Source organism: Emydura macquarii, unplaced genomic scaffold, assembly GCF_026122565.2.
Source record: "Emydura macquarii macquarii isolate MOO-44397 ecotype Brisbane River unplaced genomic scaffold, CSIRO-AGI_Emac_v2 contig_1876, whole genome shotgun sequence".
In the NCBI taxonomy this organism is placed as follows: Eukaryota; Metazoa; Chordata; order Testudines; family Chelidae; genus Emydura; species Emydura macquarii.
Window position 1 is genome coordinate 27,860,878 of NW_027132013.1, and position 15,450 is coordinate 27,876,327.

Below are 15,450 nucleotides of genomic sequence, written 5' to 3' on the forward strand. Positions count from 1 at the left end.
TTTCTGCAGCAAACATGTCAAGAAAAGAGATTTCTGACCATGTTGGAATTTTCTTTTTAACATAGGCTATGGGGGTGACGGGGTGGTTGAGGTTTGCAACAGAAATTCAGACAAATGGTTTGAGTGGTTTCTTTGTTAAGGCAGTCCTGGTGGTCCACATGTATTATATGCTGTACTAATGGTTGTATAATAAAATGCATACATGTATTCTCAACCTTCTGCTGACTTCTTCCCCTGCACTGCAAACCTCAAAGTGTGTGACTTCTATTAACAAGACAACTTTATTGTTAATTACACACTCTCCCCTCCCTCCTCCACATGTTAGGGGGCAGGGGGCACTACATTTATTGGAATAAACTGAATTATTAACTGGAGCAAGGCTGGCTGGCTGGCCTGTCATTTAAAAGTGAATATGTTTCATGCAATCAAACTGTAACCCTTTGGTTTAGTTGTGCAATAAATTTCTGTCTCAATCAATCATATTGAAACTAAATTTTTAGAGGTGAGAAAAAGAAAATGATTTCCTGCTTGGACAGATTTGTATTGGTTCAATGGGTAATTGCAAAATTTTCAAGTACTGTTTTCTGACTGTCTCATTTCACCTTTAATATAATCTAGAATCTCAGGATTCTGAGAAATTTAATTGGACTTCCTAGGGTAATGCCTAAGTTCTGTGATAGTTAACTTGGTTTCTAAAGGAAATGACATGGCGTCAGGACCTAAATTAGTTGGTAAATTAGGTAACAGACACATCATAATTAGGTGGAAGTTTTGCTTCTACCAAGACTGTAACTCAACCTGCTAAATTAGATTTAAATGGGTGAACCTGAACCTACACTAGGAAAAATGATTGAGTTTAGATAAAAATTAGCTAGCTTGTATTAGCAAAGCCTAACCTAAACACAACCTTTTTTCTAATCACAAGGTTCTCAGGGAGAAAGTGAGCTGTTGTGGGATTTGATGCCTGAAATATATTGAGGACAACCAGTTTTAGTTCCTTATTTCATTAGATGCAATGAAAGCAGTTTATCAGTTCACCCAACATCCTGCAGGGTTTGGTATTTTGATGAGGGCAAGCCAGTTGACACTCAGTCCAGATAAGATTGAAATCATGCTAGCGGGTGGAGAGGAAAAACTAAGAAAATGACAAATCATATCTTCCCTCAATTGATGGAGTTTGCCTGCCTTTTGTTACTAATTTGGCAATCTGGACAGTCCTGCTGGATCTGCAGCTATATGGGGATGCTGAGGCATCAATGATAGCCAACAGATGCTTTTATTACTCCTGAAGGGTGCATTCTTTTCTTTTGATGTGGACCTCACCACAGTGATCCATGCCTTTTGTAACTTTTATGTTAGGTTCCTGTAATGCATTCTTCATGGGACTAGTACTTGATACCACTCAGATGTCAGTTGGGGCAGATTGTCGTGGCCCATTTGTGTGGGAGTGGTGTTCCTTCCCAACATTAATACATTATACCAGAACTTCATGATCTATACTAGCTGCCACTTAGTTTCCGATCTACCCCCATTACAAGCAGTCATTACAAAAGCTGAATTCTACTGTATATAACCTATATTTTAAAAAGATTGTCTAGTTCTGGATGAGACTACTTTTAACATTAATGCCATTATTAGATTCAGCAAGGCAGATGCAGTATGAAATATACATTGCTTGATAAAGTTTGAATGGTATATGGGTAAGTATATAATTATGGAAATAATAGGATTGTTTAAGAGTTGTCAGTTATATATTTAGTTCCAAAGTATCTAACTCTGCGTTTTTATTTCTAGCCTGTGAAAAACAGATGGGAGTCGTTTGTAGAGAATCTTCAGAACAGCATCTCCAGCCCTTCAAGGATAAATTGGAAGAGTTTTTTCAGAAAGGCAAGCCCATTTTTGTTCACATTTTTGTGTTCAGAGAGTTTGCTGTACATATATTATGTTGTCTCAAATAATCAACGCCTCAAAACTGGAAGCTAAATAATATGAGTTATGGGTCTTAAGTACCAATAATTGCTTAGATCTTTAAGCCTCAAGTATCACTTGCCAGTGACTGGTAATTGTTACCATAGTCTTGCTAGCTCTCCACTTCTTTGGGATTTTTGCATCATTTAATCACTAGGTGCAATAAAACAGGGCTTCAGGATAGACTGATACTTAATACATTGAGTCTAAATCTTCCACTACCAGGAAAAAGTGGCATGAGAAATGTCCTAATCGTGTGTTGATATTAAGTCAGATATTCGAGATTAAAAACTAAGTTTGTGTAAGCGAGGAGCCTACGGGAAATGACCCTGTGGCATGGAGTCAGTAGTGGGAGGATCTGGGTAGACCCTAAACAGTCGTGCAGCTGAGACACCCTAAGTCTGGGAGTTTGTCTACAGTTATAATGCGACAGCAGCATGCAGCTGCACCTATCATGACCAGGATAAGGGCAGTCAGACCAAGTGGTCAGAGCAGAAGTCGGGAGTCAGGTCAAGTCAGGTACTGGGAGGACAGAGTCCAAGAGTCAGGCATCAGGAGGCAAGCATGGTCAGAAGATCAAGGTCAGGTGCCAGGTTACAGACAGTGATTGAAGAGCAAAGCCAAGGATAAACCAGGGTTGGAAGCCGGAGTCTAGGGTCTATCACAAGCAGGGTCTGGAATGGAGACAGGCAGTCAATCTGCATTATTGTTCAGACAGCTTCCTATCGTGGCTTCCCCGTTTAAGTACTGGTACCAGCCAACCATTGGGCTATAAAGGGCTGCCACTCAGGTCCTGCTGGGTAGCACTTCCTGCCAACCTCACAAGATCCTCCCATAGGAGCCCATCTTAAGCCTCCAATGGTGATGCAGTGGCATCAGCACCACAGAACCCCCTTGGTCCCAGGTTCCGGCCCTGCATGGTCTTACAGCGCTGCTGTAGTGCTTTGGTGTAGATACTACCCATGCTAACACAAAGGGTTCTCTCGTCAGCACAAGTAATCCACTTCCTGAGAAGTGGTGAATGAAAGAATTCTTCCATTGACCTAATGCTGTCTACACCGGGGGTCAGGTCAGTAGAGCTATGTCTCTCAGGAGTGTGGATTTTTCACACCATTGAGACATAGCAATACTGATGTAAATTCCTAGTGTAGACAAGGCCTTAGTTTCTGGCACCATAAATCTGACATTTTAGGTAAATCCTGCAATCTTTGGCAGAACTTCGCTGAGTCCAGTGAAGCTGCAGGGATTGGGAAAGATAATACCCACATGCAGCAAGAGCTAAGTTATTTGAAAGGGGACTTGAATTACTAGATGCAAAAAGTCTCCAATGTGGTGAAAAAACAAAAGGCGATAGAACAGCTGTTCAGAGAGAAGAATCTTTCTGATAGATATGTGGAGAAGAACAGCTGCACTGATGTGGAGGCCTGAGAGGATGAGGCTCTATTCTTGACCAGGGCTTTGGAGTAAGACAGCAAAGAGTGGAGCTGGAGAAATTGGAGCAACTGAAATAGGAGCAGAAACAGCTCCCTGTGCTTGTAGCAGGTAGGAAAAAATTTGGAAATTTTTGGAGGCCTAAGTGTCTGGAGAACCAAGTCTAGAAGATCAGATCCATTCTGCCAATAAAAGGGGAGATGAAGCCATCAAAGAGCTTCATAGTCTGCAGACCCAGATAAAAGACTGCATGCAGGAGCTGGATGAGATGCTCTGCTTAAAAGAAAATTTTGTGACACAGGCCTTAAAGAAAAAGCAGGAGTTAATTTGGCTAATGGCAGAAATGGAGAGCAGCACCTCCTGCTGGAGGAGAAGCTGAACAAGCTTCCCACTGAGATGGAGACGTTTTTGGCATAGTCAGGCCAAGACCACTGAGGGCTTGAAGTCCATCATGGAGGAGGCGTTGTCATCACCAGAGGAGAGAGGCAAAGCTGGCTATATATCTCAGAACACAATTCAGAAAATAGTGGTGGTGGAAGAAACAGAAAAAACCTGACCTTCTGGGTACTGCAGTCGTGGACCCTGATGTTTGTAAGAATCTCAAAAGGAGTTGACTCTTCATAGGATTTTATCTATGGTGAATGATATAATTTTATGCATATTCATGAAGAGCGCTCTCAAACAGACTACAAGTCAACCCTTTGCCAGTTCCACCCAGGTAAAGGCCCAGTTGTGGCTGTCCCACTAGTAGCCAAGAGGCTTAGACATTTCAAAAGTCATGTGTGTTATAAACCTTCATTTGCTAATGGCCAGTAAAGAATATGTACATTACATTGGTTATACAGGCTGAGTTGAAAACTATGGCGATACCACTTCATTCTTCAATGAGAAGAATACGAGCAACACAGATTTCTTGTTAGTCTTCCTTGTTGAGGTTAAAAAGGAAGTGTCATCCTGGCTGGGTGATGTAGTTAAGTCTCTATCAACTAATGTAGAGCCTGCTCTAGAGAAAGAAAAAAGGGAGAGGGTAGAATGTGTTACAGAATGTGCCATTCCTTTAAGGGCAGGCCTGGGTCCAGCAAGATAATCTACCAAAGCAAGGCTGGGAGTGGGGGGTGGAGAAACTAAGGCAGTCACTACACCAAATGCTTAGCCAGGTAAGCACCCTCATGACAGTGTTACATGTGATATATTTGTACAATGTGGCACTGTATAGGAAATTAAGGGAAAGTGTTTGTTCAGTGGACTGTAATATGAAATCCTCATGAAAGTGGGTATTTCTCAATGAAAAATCAAAAGGAGAATTATTCCTATGCAACATAATTGATTAAAACAAAATATTTTTGGAGTGCTGATTCTAGAATGCCAGTAATTGTGTTTGTAATAGTTTTGCAATATAAAAAACAAATCATGTTAGTTACAAGAAACTTCATTCGAGGGGATTTTCCATGATTATTCTGCTGAAGTTGTACTCTACTTTTACTGCATATTTGGATATTGTGCACTACAGTTAGGAACACAGAGTCTGGTATTGTCACATCAGTTATACGATACACCCCTAAACGTAACCAGAACCAGTTGTAACCATCATGGTGACTATACAAGGAAGTTAGTATTCCCAAATGAGCAATATCACTCACAAAGTCTTAAGCAATTTCGCATTTAATGTCTGAGAACTCACATGAATATGACTCAACTGATTCCTGAAAAGACTCATATTTACAAAAACTGTGATCACTGAAACAGTCATGATTTAATTTTTCTTCTGTAAACTAGAACTTGTCACACTTAAGTGAACTTTTTTGAACTTGCGCCATCTTTTTTTTTTTTTTTTTTTTTTTAAATAAAGGTCCTCCTAAAATCAAGGAATATTTAAATAACTTAATTTTATGAAGTTACAGTAATAAAATATAATTTCCTAAGTAAAATCAGTTTTTGAACAACAGCACTAATTAAACTGTACTGTTAAATATATCTGACATTTCTCAATATAACACTTCTCATGGTTATTGTGCTTAATCTAATTTGCTTGAGTTTCTAAATCAAAAATTTGTACAGCTGTTATTTAGGCTACAAGTTTCTTATCACAGATTCTAACAAGTTCTTAATGATATGTTTCCAGAAAATGTAATACGTGTATTTAAGTTTCTCATAAAGTTAGCAGGGACCCTGTAAAAGAAGGAATCCACAGGTATGGCTGTTGTAGGTGGTCTTTTCATCTCATTTAACTGGCAGTTTGTATTTACAGCTTTAGCTGTAAGTGCTGGGGGTGAGATAGTGTGCTGTACGTGTGCACATTAACATTAGTATTCTCTCACACGCTGTTCTATCTTGCCTTCCTTTAAGTCTATGCCTCACTATTGTCGAGACTAACCAGCTTTATTTCCACAACTCAGATATACATTAGTAAATAAACCTTAATTGCTAGCATTTCCCCACTCAACATTTAAAAATCAACCACTTCTTTTTAAAGATCATTGTATTTGTGTTGTGTGGATTACTTGATTCTTAGTGCCATAGGAACTGCTATATTGAAGCTGCTCAAAGGTCCATATTATCCTGTATCCTGTCCTCCACAGTGGCCAAGGCCAGATGCTTTATTGGAAAGACCTCAATTGCACTTAATTGTGCCATATTATATTATGTGGGAAATTTTATTCCTGACATCAGCTGATCAGTGTACATGGAATTTGAGTTATATTAATTTTATCCCAGCCAACATAACTGAAGATATATTCATATTCCTATAAATATTTTACATTCTTAAAAAGTACGATATTTGCTTCAGTAGTGTCCTGTGACAGTGAGTTCCATGAGCTAATTATATGCTGTGTAAAACAATATTCTCTTTTATTAAAAGAAATGTATTGGCTTTTAATTTTGTTGCATGCTTTCTTAATTTGTGGGGTGTTCGTTTTTATTTGTTTGGGGTTTTTTGTTTGTTTTTGTACTCTAGGAAAGACTAAATAAGAGCACTTGGCTGACTTCTACTATACCCTATTTATGTATATTTGTCTCATGCTGTCTTCTATTTTTCCTAAATAGTTATAGTCATTCTAATCTCACTTCATATAGAAGTCCCCATTACTGCTTATCATTGTACTGTTCCTGTTGTAGCTTTTTTTGAGATGTGCTGTCTATAACTATACATAGTATTTAAGGTAACGAGTAAGGATATGCCATCAGTTAACAAAATGTCATCATAATATTTTCCATATCATTCTCTCTCCGCTTCTTAAAATAGCTTACATTTGTGCATGGAGTGAAGGTTCTTGTTGAGCTGTTCACTTTGATGTCTAGAACTTTTCCTGGTTAGATTAGTTCTTAACTCAGAACCTGTCAGAGCATACCAATAAATTAAACTGTTTCTTACTGTCATGATGTGCATTAATCACTGCTGGGTTGGCGCTTTCTGCTGGCCATCTTCGGTATTAGCTCAGGGCCAATGTCTCCGTCCACAGTCTGCACACAGTCATTCGATCTCTGCCGTCTTCCTGCAGCCCCTTTCGCAGTCTCAGGGTTTTCTTCATGGCTTGGCCCTTCAGCCGTGTCACTGTCTATGTTCTCCCCTTCCATGGGAGGTTAGCTCCTAGTCTAGCCACTTCCCCAGTGGTGACTACAATCAATTTTCCTGCCATTTCCCCAGTGGTGAGTGAGGGGGACCCAGCCCCACCTAGTACTCCAGCTCCCAGGCCAGGGACCTTGTGGATTGCAGCCTCCTGCTGTGGCCCTCTGCCTGTACTGTTGCTGCATCTACCCTACTACTTTCCCACTGCCACAGCAGCCTCTTCAATCTCAGCAGACCATCTGGAGCTCCTTCTCTTCTCCATGGGTTCCTGCCTGCACTGCTCTGTCCAAGGTGCTACAGGGTTGGGGCCTTATCCAGACACAGTCCTCTCTCCTCAGCTTCAGGCAGCTACTGGCTCTGCTCGGCTCTGTAGCTCTTCTTATATGGGCTTGCTGGGCCTTGATTGGCCACTCCTCACAGTCCATCTCCTATTGGCTGCTTTTCATGCAGCCTCCCTAGGGCTTTATTAACCCCTTACTAGCGAGTATGGGGCAGACACCCCATCACATTCACACTTGCCTTTACTGATTTGGAGCTGCTATCATGTTGTCTTTCCAGAACTCAGTTGTTAACTAATTCTTAATGTTTTTTGCAAAGTTTGACACCTTGCTATTTACCTCTTATAGGCAATTGATACCAATAATAATAACAACAAAGTTCTTGGATTTGTACCCTCATATGGTATCAAAGTGTTTTACAAACTGTGTAACTATTATCTATAGTCTAGTCTAGTCTAATCTAGTCTAATCTAATCTATTCTGTATAGGTTCTGATACCACGCTCATAATGGTCATAGCTGAGCACCTTGCAGTGGTGTGTTAAGCAACCCAGCTAACATCTATCACATTTGTTCTCTCCTTCTTGCCCCAGGAGGAGAAGTGTGTGCAATGGAGTGGGTTTTGTTTTGGAATTTTTTGATAATATATGCACTTGTTGCTATGTGTTTGTTAGAGAAGGCAAGATAAATAAAATGTGCCTTGTACTTAGAGCAGAAGGATGGTGAGATTTGCGATGGTCCTTAGTTCCAGTGGGAGTTTATTCCACAGTCTTGGTCCAGTCCCTTAGAATGTGCTCACCACAACTGAATGCAGCAGAAGAGCTTTGCCCGGCTGGAAGGAAGAAAAAGGGCTTGGCTCCTTTAAGGTTCCCCACTATCTTTGGGTTATGAGGGAAGGACAAAAGGGGTCCATCACCTGAGGCCAAGACACACTGAAGGAGGTTAGCTCAGGTGGGACACTCACCCACCATGTGCACTGGTGTGAAGGAGAGTATTTTATACCTCATTCCCTCCACAGAGAATGCTCCCTCACCACAGACCAGTGCCACCCCACTCTCACCCATGGAATCAGAACAGGCCAGGGATTTTATGATCTGCTGTGGGCATTACACTAGTTTCCTTTTCTTCTTTCAGTGCTAGGAAGGAATTTTTCCCTCATTGCCAGGTTGGCTGGGGTGGGTAGTTTCTTCACCTTCCCAAAAGTGGTCAGGGACCCCATTGGGTAGGTAAGGAGGTTAGGTCAAGTGGTTGCAATTTAGCAGATGACAAGTGTCCTATGCAAGTACTCATTCCACAGGGAGTCCAGTTCCTTGATAAATCAAAGTTGGAAGTGGACTTAGGGGTAAGGTATCCTCTAAGGAAGATGGGGTAGAGGCCTGGGGCTCCTAATGCCTGGAACAGTGGGATTCAGCCCTCTTTAACCCACGTACGAGGGGAAGGGTGGCAGGGTTACAGCAATGGGCAGGAACCAGGAAAGGGGCAGGGTTGACAGCAGCCCTCCCAGATAGGTGGGAACAATTAAGGAAAGAATAATGACCTGCATTGTATGATTGGTATTTCACAGATGTGTCAATAAAGATGTGGCCTAATTAAACCACATTCCTTGCATCTTATCTTTCTTGCTTTGTGGCTGGAACACACCTCAGGCACACAGGATAAGTGACTTGCCTAAGGTAACATAGTAAGCTGGTGGCACAGTCAAAGATGGTACTCTGGCCTCCTGACTCCAGTTCTGCTGCTATATTTACTGGACCATTTTACTTCAGTAAAATGTACTTGAACTAAATACTATATGGATTGCTGTATCATATACCTACATAACGAATTGCACAAATTCTAATGTGATCTCTAGGTCACCCTACTATTAATCTCCATCCCTAGTAGTTATTGGTCATTTTTCCTGCTGTTTACTTACTGTCTCTTAAACAGGTTTAATCCAAGACAAGGCTTTATCTTTCATCTTGTGGTAACTAAGCTCCCACCCAGCAATCAGTGGAGCTGAAGAAAAACTCATTGTTTTATAATCCTTGGGATTAATTTTAACACTTTTAAAAAAATTTACTACCTTCATGTCTTCTGCTACTCCAGCTTTTTATTTTCAAGGTTAGCTGAGCTAGTCTTCTTGAAATCTTGAATAATCCTGGTGATACACTGCAAATTAATTATTTTAGTTGTTTCATCACTTTATTCCTTTCTGGATATCTCAATGACTCTATGGGTTTCTTTTCCTTTAAAATTTCCCACCATTGTTACCAGCTGTGTAGCCCTGCTGTTGGTACGCACAGTGGGGGCAGTGGAGTAGACTAGCAACAAGCATTTTAATCACCACATCATTCAGGCCTGATATGAATTTGTGATTTAAGTAAAAATAACAACAGTCGATGTACACTAGCACTCCCATCACTGCATTTGTTGGTGGAGATGGCCTAGTGGTATGATGATTTGGTAATCTGTACAAGTGTCCGTCTGGGATTAGATTTAAAATCAACAAATGCATTTCACTCTTGTATAACCCGTATTTGATCCCATGGAAGGTTCTAACCAAATTGCTAATTCTGTTTGCTCATTTTAGAAGTCTCGTTCCAAGTTGCTGCCACCAGAAACTGAAAACCAATATGCTCATTTGGTCCAGGTGTCTCTGCTGGGGCTTGACAAGTGATCTGGATGCTTGCCCATTTGTAAGGATACTGAGATTTAAATAATTTGTTTCACATAAGCCTGCAGGCAGCTGTCAGATAGTAACAATATATAGGTACTATCAATCTGGGTCTAATTTGAACCAGTGACCAAGAGGACCATTACTGATCCCCTGAGTCATCCCATTCCCCAGTCGACAGGCTTCTCTATGTATGGAGGGAATGGAACTCCCTTCTTCAAATGTGACTCGATGAAGAAACAGTACTGGCTGGAGCTCTGAATCTTACTGAAGGAGCCTGGTGTTAGTGCTGTACCCCGCCACCCCCTCCTCCGGCTGCTGCCATTGCCTCTTATACTTATGCCCTCTCCCCTCATCTCCTCCTGGATGCTTCCCTGCTTGTATGCAGCAGGGGAAGCATGACTGAGCTACCAAATGTGTGATATTGATGAGACATGAGTGACATTTGGCACCCTTGGATACCATTAATTGGCGCAGGTGCCCCTGAAGGGCTAAACCTGGTCTGAGAATCAAGTATGTAACAAAAGCTAAAATAGGTGAGTTTTGTATGGTGGCAAGTTACATTGGGAACATTTAACAGAGTTCTAGCCAGGATGGCGTTAATTTTAACGTGCAACCTTGAAATTATTACCAAGGACATTTACACTATTTATGTATGAATTTATGGCTAGGGAATAAAAATATGAGAGATGGAAGTCAAATGGACTGGTCCGTGCATTACAGGAGATCTAGGCTCCTATACTTCTGCACAAATTGTGTAACACTGGAGATTTAATCTCGAATCAAAACTTTCTTGCTTTTTGTGATTTCATGTTTCAGACCTTTAATGTTGCTTGGAGATAGTTTTTGTGCTTTTGTAATTTTCCAGTGCTTCCCAGCTCATTTTGATCAAGCACAATTCTCTCTAAACATAGACATCAAAAATAGATTAGCCACTCTGTGTACTACAAATGTAAATGTACCACACCTCAACATATTATGAGTGATATGAATAAACCTCTGTTATTCAAGTCATTTGAATCTACAAATTCAGTACAGACATTGTAAAATATCCATGCATTTGATCATTATGTAGCTGAAAACTGATCGTTACCTTTTTTTAAAAAAATCAATGAGCAGTATGACAGCTGTGGAAACTTGCTGCTAATAGAAGTTGTAACTGAAGAGAAACAAATTAATGCAGGAGACAAAAAAAGTGAAGAGAAAGGGGAGCTTCCTTCAAGAGTAGAAATTGATGAAAACAGGAAAGAGGAAGTAAATATAATAAAACAAGAAATAGATTAATACTTCAACAACTACCCCCAAAATCAGGAGAGTTTCAGAAGAGTAATAGTGAAGAAAGAGAATCATACTGTTATGTTTTTATTTCTTTCCTTTGAGTATCTTTATTGCCCCTCAACCAAGTTATTTTTCCCATCTTCATTGAATCAAACAATTGTAATATAATGACATCTGTAGACTTATAATATCCTTAACCCTGATTCTCCTGCAGTCACTTACCTATAGTTTGAAGCTTTACAGTAAGTGGCTAATACTTGTGTCGGGTTACAATGGAAGTCCTATGAAATTATACATTTGAGATATAAGTAAACAAAACAAAAAAATCCTGATTGATGGTATTGGAGTTGGTATTGAGCAAATTTCAAAAGATTCAGAGGTTCAGTTTAGATAAGTGTCCAGTAATTCAGCTGTTTCTCTGAAATCAGGAATTAACTGACACAGCTCCCCTGAGGCATCTGCTTTTAGTTTTATTTGTTTAAAATTGTGCCCAATCTAGGCAAATTTCTGAAAAAATTGTCTGTTGTCTTTCTGCCAGATATAGCAATCATCCAAAAGCCCAGATACTCTTCTGAATCTCTTGGGTCTGGAAATAGGTTTGGAACTCATGGATATTCAGGTTTTTCATCACACGCTGAATTTTCAGTACTTCTTAGTTGTGGCTAGGCTGTAAATACTGCAAGAAAACCCTCAGGTTGGTATGTTTTATCAGAACTGTTTGCATTTTCCTAATTATAATTAATTCAAATTAGTGATAATCTTGCTATTTTGTACATAAAAACACAGAGGCTGTTATTGAGAGTGACAAATTGAAATGCTAAAAGGGATAAACTATTGCTGCTGGGGTCTGGACGGTTTTGTGTAACAGGATGTAGTGCAGTCCAGGGAACTGGTTGCCAGAACCTCTGGGTTCTATTCCTAGTTTAGTCCTTGTCATGTGACTTTGGAAAAGTAAGTTAATTTCTCTGGGCTCAATTTTCTACTCTGCAAAATGTAAATAGGCAAATATTATTATATGTTGAGGAAAAATTTTGTAAAGTGCTTTGTGATACTCTGATGAAAGGCTTGGTGAGCAAAATGTTGTTAATACTAACTTGGCATACATCATGTGAGCATGGTTATTTATAAAGGGTTTTCTTCAAATGCATCTACTAGAGGTGGGTACAACCCTTAAGCAATTTAACTGTATAATGTGGAAGCAATAATAAGAACAATCATATACTTACTATTTTTCCAATGGAGTTGCTATATAATTTCCCTTACTTAGTTCATCTTTTGCATTTCCTTGATAGAATTAGAGGAACTTTGTGATCGTAGATTTAGAGATATGTTTAGGTGTTGTTGTTTTTTTTAATGCTTCTTCAATTCATAAAAGTCTGTGAATTCTTCAAAAACCTGCTGTTTGGTGGGAAGACTTTCATTCTGGAATAATAAACTGAATATCTGATTTAGGACTAATACACGGAATTCTTAAGTATCAGTATATTAGAGATCTGACACCCCGGTTCCAAAAGTTGTAAAGCTTGGAAGGGTTACAGTACATGATGGATGCACAAAGAAGGATAACGTTTATTTTGTCCTGCTTCCTCAGAAGAGAAAAAGTACCTTAGTAGGGGAGGAGTTCGTGAAGCAGCGGGAATGCAAAGGATAGCAGCTGAATTGAGGCTTGCTTTCTTAGGCCTGGTTTACACTGCCGCAGGTAGTTGACGAGAGATACACAAGCTGCATACTGTAGCTTGTGTATCTCCTGTCGACTTACTTAAGTTGCCATGCAGCGCAGTAAAGACCCCATGGTGTCAACGGGAGATGCCCTCTGGTGGACACAGCCTTAGGGCTTGTCTTCCCTTACCTCGGAGATTCGGCGGCAGTCGACCGGAGTTACGCAAGCTATGTAAAAAACTTGCATAACTCCCATTGACTTCTCTGCTTCTGTTCTGCACGCTGTCTTCACTGCACTGCGCCAACGGGAACCCCGTTCCTGTCCACGCAGCACTACGCCACTTGAGAAGGTGGTTTTAATACGTCGATTTCTGGGTCGACTGAGCCCGTCTTCACTGACCACTCAGTTGATCCAGAGAAGTCGATCTGATGATGGCGAATTTGCCGCCATCAGTGAAGACATAGCCTTACCCTTTTTGGGGAGGTGGATTAATCGCATTGACCAGAGAGTGCTTCCGGGATTGATTGAGCAGGTCTTCACAGCCAGCTCAATCAATCCAACTGCATTGATCCCCACAGAGCTGGCAGTGTACACATACCATTAGCCTCAGTATTTTGGGAAGTGAGAAAATAGAGTTTGCTAGTAGAGCATCTTGCAGCTAGGAAATAGCATTAGAAAGGGAGGTAGCTGGTCAGGAGCCATGGACATGCTTTTCAGGATAATTCTTAGTATCTTTGATTTTCCTCCCAAGAATATGCAAAAAGAGATGCAGCTGACATAGAGAATGTATTTATTACTTCCCCAGTATGCTACTACTACAACCCCAGAAGGGAGACAGTTCATCGGTAGAAGCTTGGCTGTCCATAAGTGATTATGATAAATGAGACATCTTCTTCCAGCCATTCAGGATATGAAGTACCCTCCACTATGAGTCAGAAGGTTTGAATTTTCAGCAGTTATCATAGGACAAACATAATCCATTTTACATTTCTCAGCAAAGAAAGCAACATGAGGATTAATACTTTACTGTTAAAGGAAATAATTTGGTTCACAGCAATGTCATAGAGTGGACAGTCTCATGACAGGGCACAATGGATTTTGAAAATCACTGTTAGTGAAGAGGAGAGCTGTTTGGGAAAAGGTTTGTGATGCACCAAGTACCAAAGGTTGCTGGAACAGGGTGGAGAAGGATATTTGGATTTATCAAGCAGTGCAGACTTTTGAGACCAATCCAATTGACAGATGAAGAGGAGCTGATCACAGAACTAAAAAATAACGGTAGTTTAGATTCAAGTGATCAATGACCTTATCACATTTATAAATGTGCAAACAGAATCAAATCCAGACCAATAATATATATGTTTAGGGCTTTAAAAAGGCCAATTTCACAATGCTGAAAACAATTGTGAGCCAGATCATCTGAGGGAAAGAAATTAATTAGAATAATGTGAATGATAATTGGGAACTGTTTAATAACACTTTTTATTAGATGTCCAAAATGCCACAATTGAGGAAGAAAGCTATGTTGATTAAAAATCCTATCTGGTTTAGAGGGAAAGTGAAGGCATCCATAAAAAAAAAAAAAACAAATAAGAAATGGAAAAAAGGGAAATTGATAGTAATTAATATCAAACAGAAGCTAGGAATGGCAGAAAATTGGTAAGAGAAGAAAAGGAACACAAGCAGAAATCTATGGCAAGCAGAGTTAAGGACGATAAGAAGTTTTTTTGTATATTGGGAAAAAAAAGAATCCTAATAATGGTATTGATCCATTACTAAATAGAAATGTCAGAATTATCAATAAAGATGCAGAAAAGACAGAAATATTAAATAAATATTTCTGTTTTGTATTTGGGAAAAAACAGATGATGTATTCATATGATGATGATGATAACATGCTTTCCATTCCACTAGTATCTCATGAGAATGTTAAAGAGCAGCTACTAAAGTTACACATTTTTAAATCAGCAGGCCCAGATAATGTGCATCCTAGAGTTTTAAAAGAGCTGGCTGAGGATCATGCTGGACTCCTGATGTTGATTTTCAATAAGTCTTAGAATGCTGGGCAAGTCCCAGAAGACTGGAAAAATGCTAATGTTGTGCCAATATTTAAAAAAGGTAAATGGATAACCCAAGTAATTATAGGCCTGTCAGCCTGACGTGAATCCTGGGCAAGATAATGGAGCAGCTGATATGGGACTCAGTTAATAAAGATTTAAAGGAGGATAATATAATCAATGCCAATCGACATGGGCTTATTGAAAACAGAGCCTGTCAAACTAACTTGATATCTTTTATTGATGAGACTGCAAGTTTGGTTGATAAAGGTAATAGTGTTAATGTAATATATTTAGACTTGGCATTGACTTGGTATTGCATGACTTTTTGATTAAAAAACTAGAATGACATAAATTTAACATGGCACACATTAAGAGCTGGCTAACTGATAGGTCTCAAAATGTAATTGTAAATGGAGAATCATCATCGAATGGTTGTGTTTCTAGTGAGGCCATGCAGGACTTGGTTCTTGGTGCTATGCTATTTAACATTTTTATCAATGGCCTGGAAGAAAATATAAAATCACTACTGTTAAAGTTCTGAGATGACGCGAA

General features: G+C 39.8%; 1 protein-coding gene across 2 annotated transcripts in view; it reads left to right on the top strand.

The window, feature by feature from the left end:
• LOC137159571 (formin-like) overlaps positions 1-15,450 on the top strand; it is a 233,597-nt gene that overhangs the window by 161,131 nt on the left and 57,016 nt on the right. For both annotated transcript variants that reach the window (XM_067558036.1, XM_067558037.1), the window contains one exon: positions 1,795-1,887. In XM_067558036.1, the coding sequence (XP_067414137.1) occupies positions 1,795-1,887 (93 nt within the window). The remainder of the gene's footprint in view (positions 1-1,794; positions 1,888-15,450) is intronic.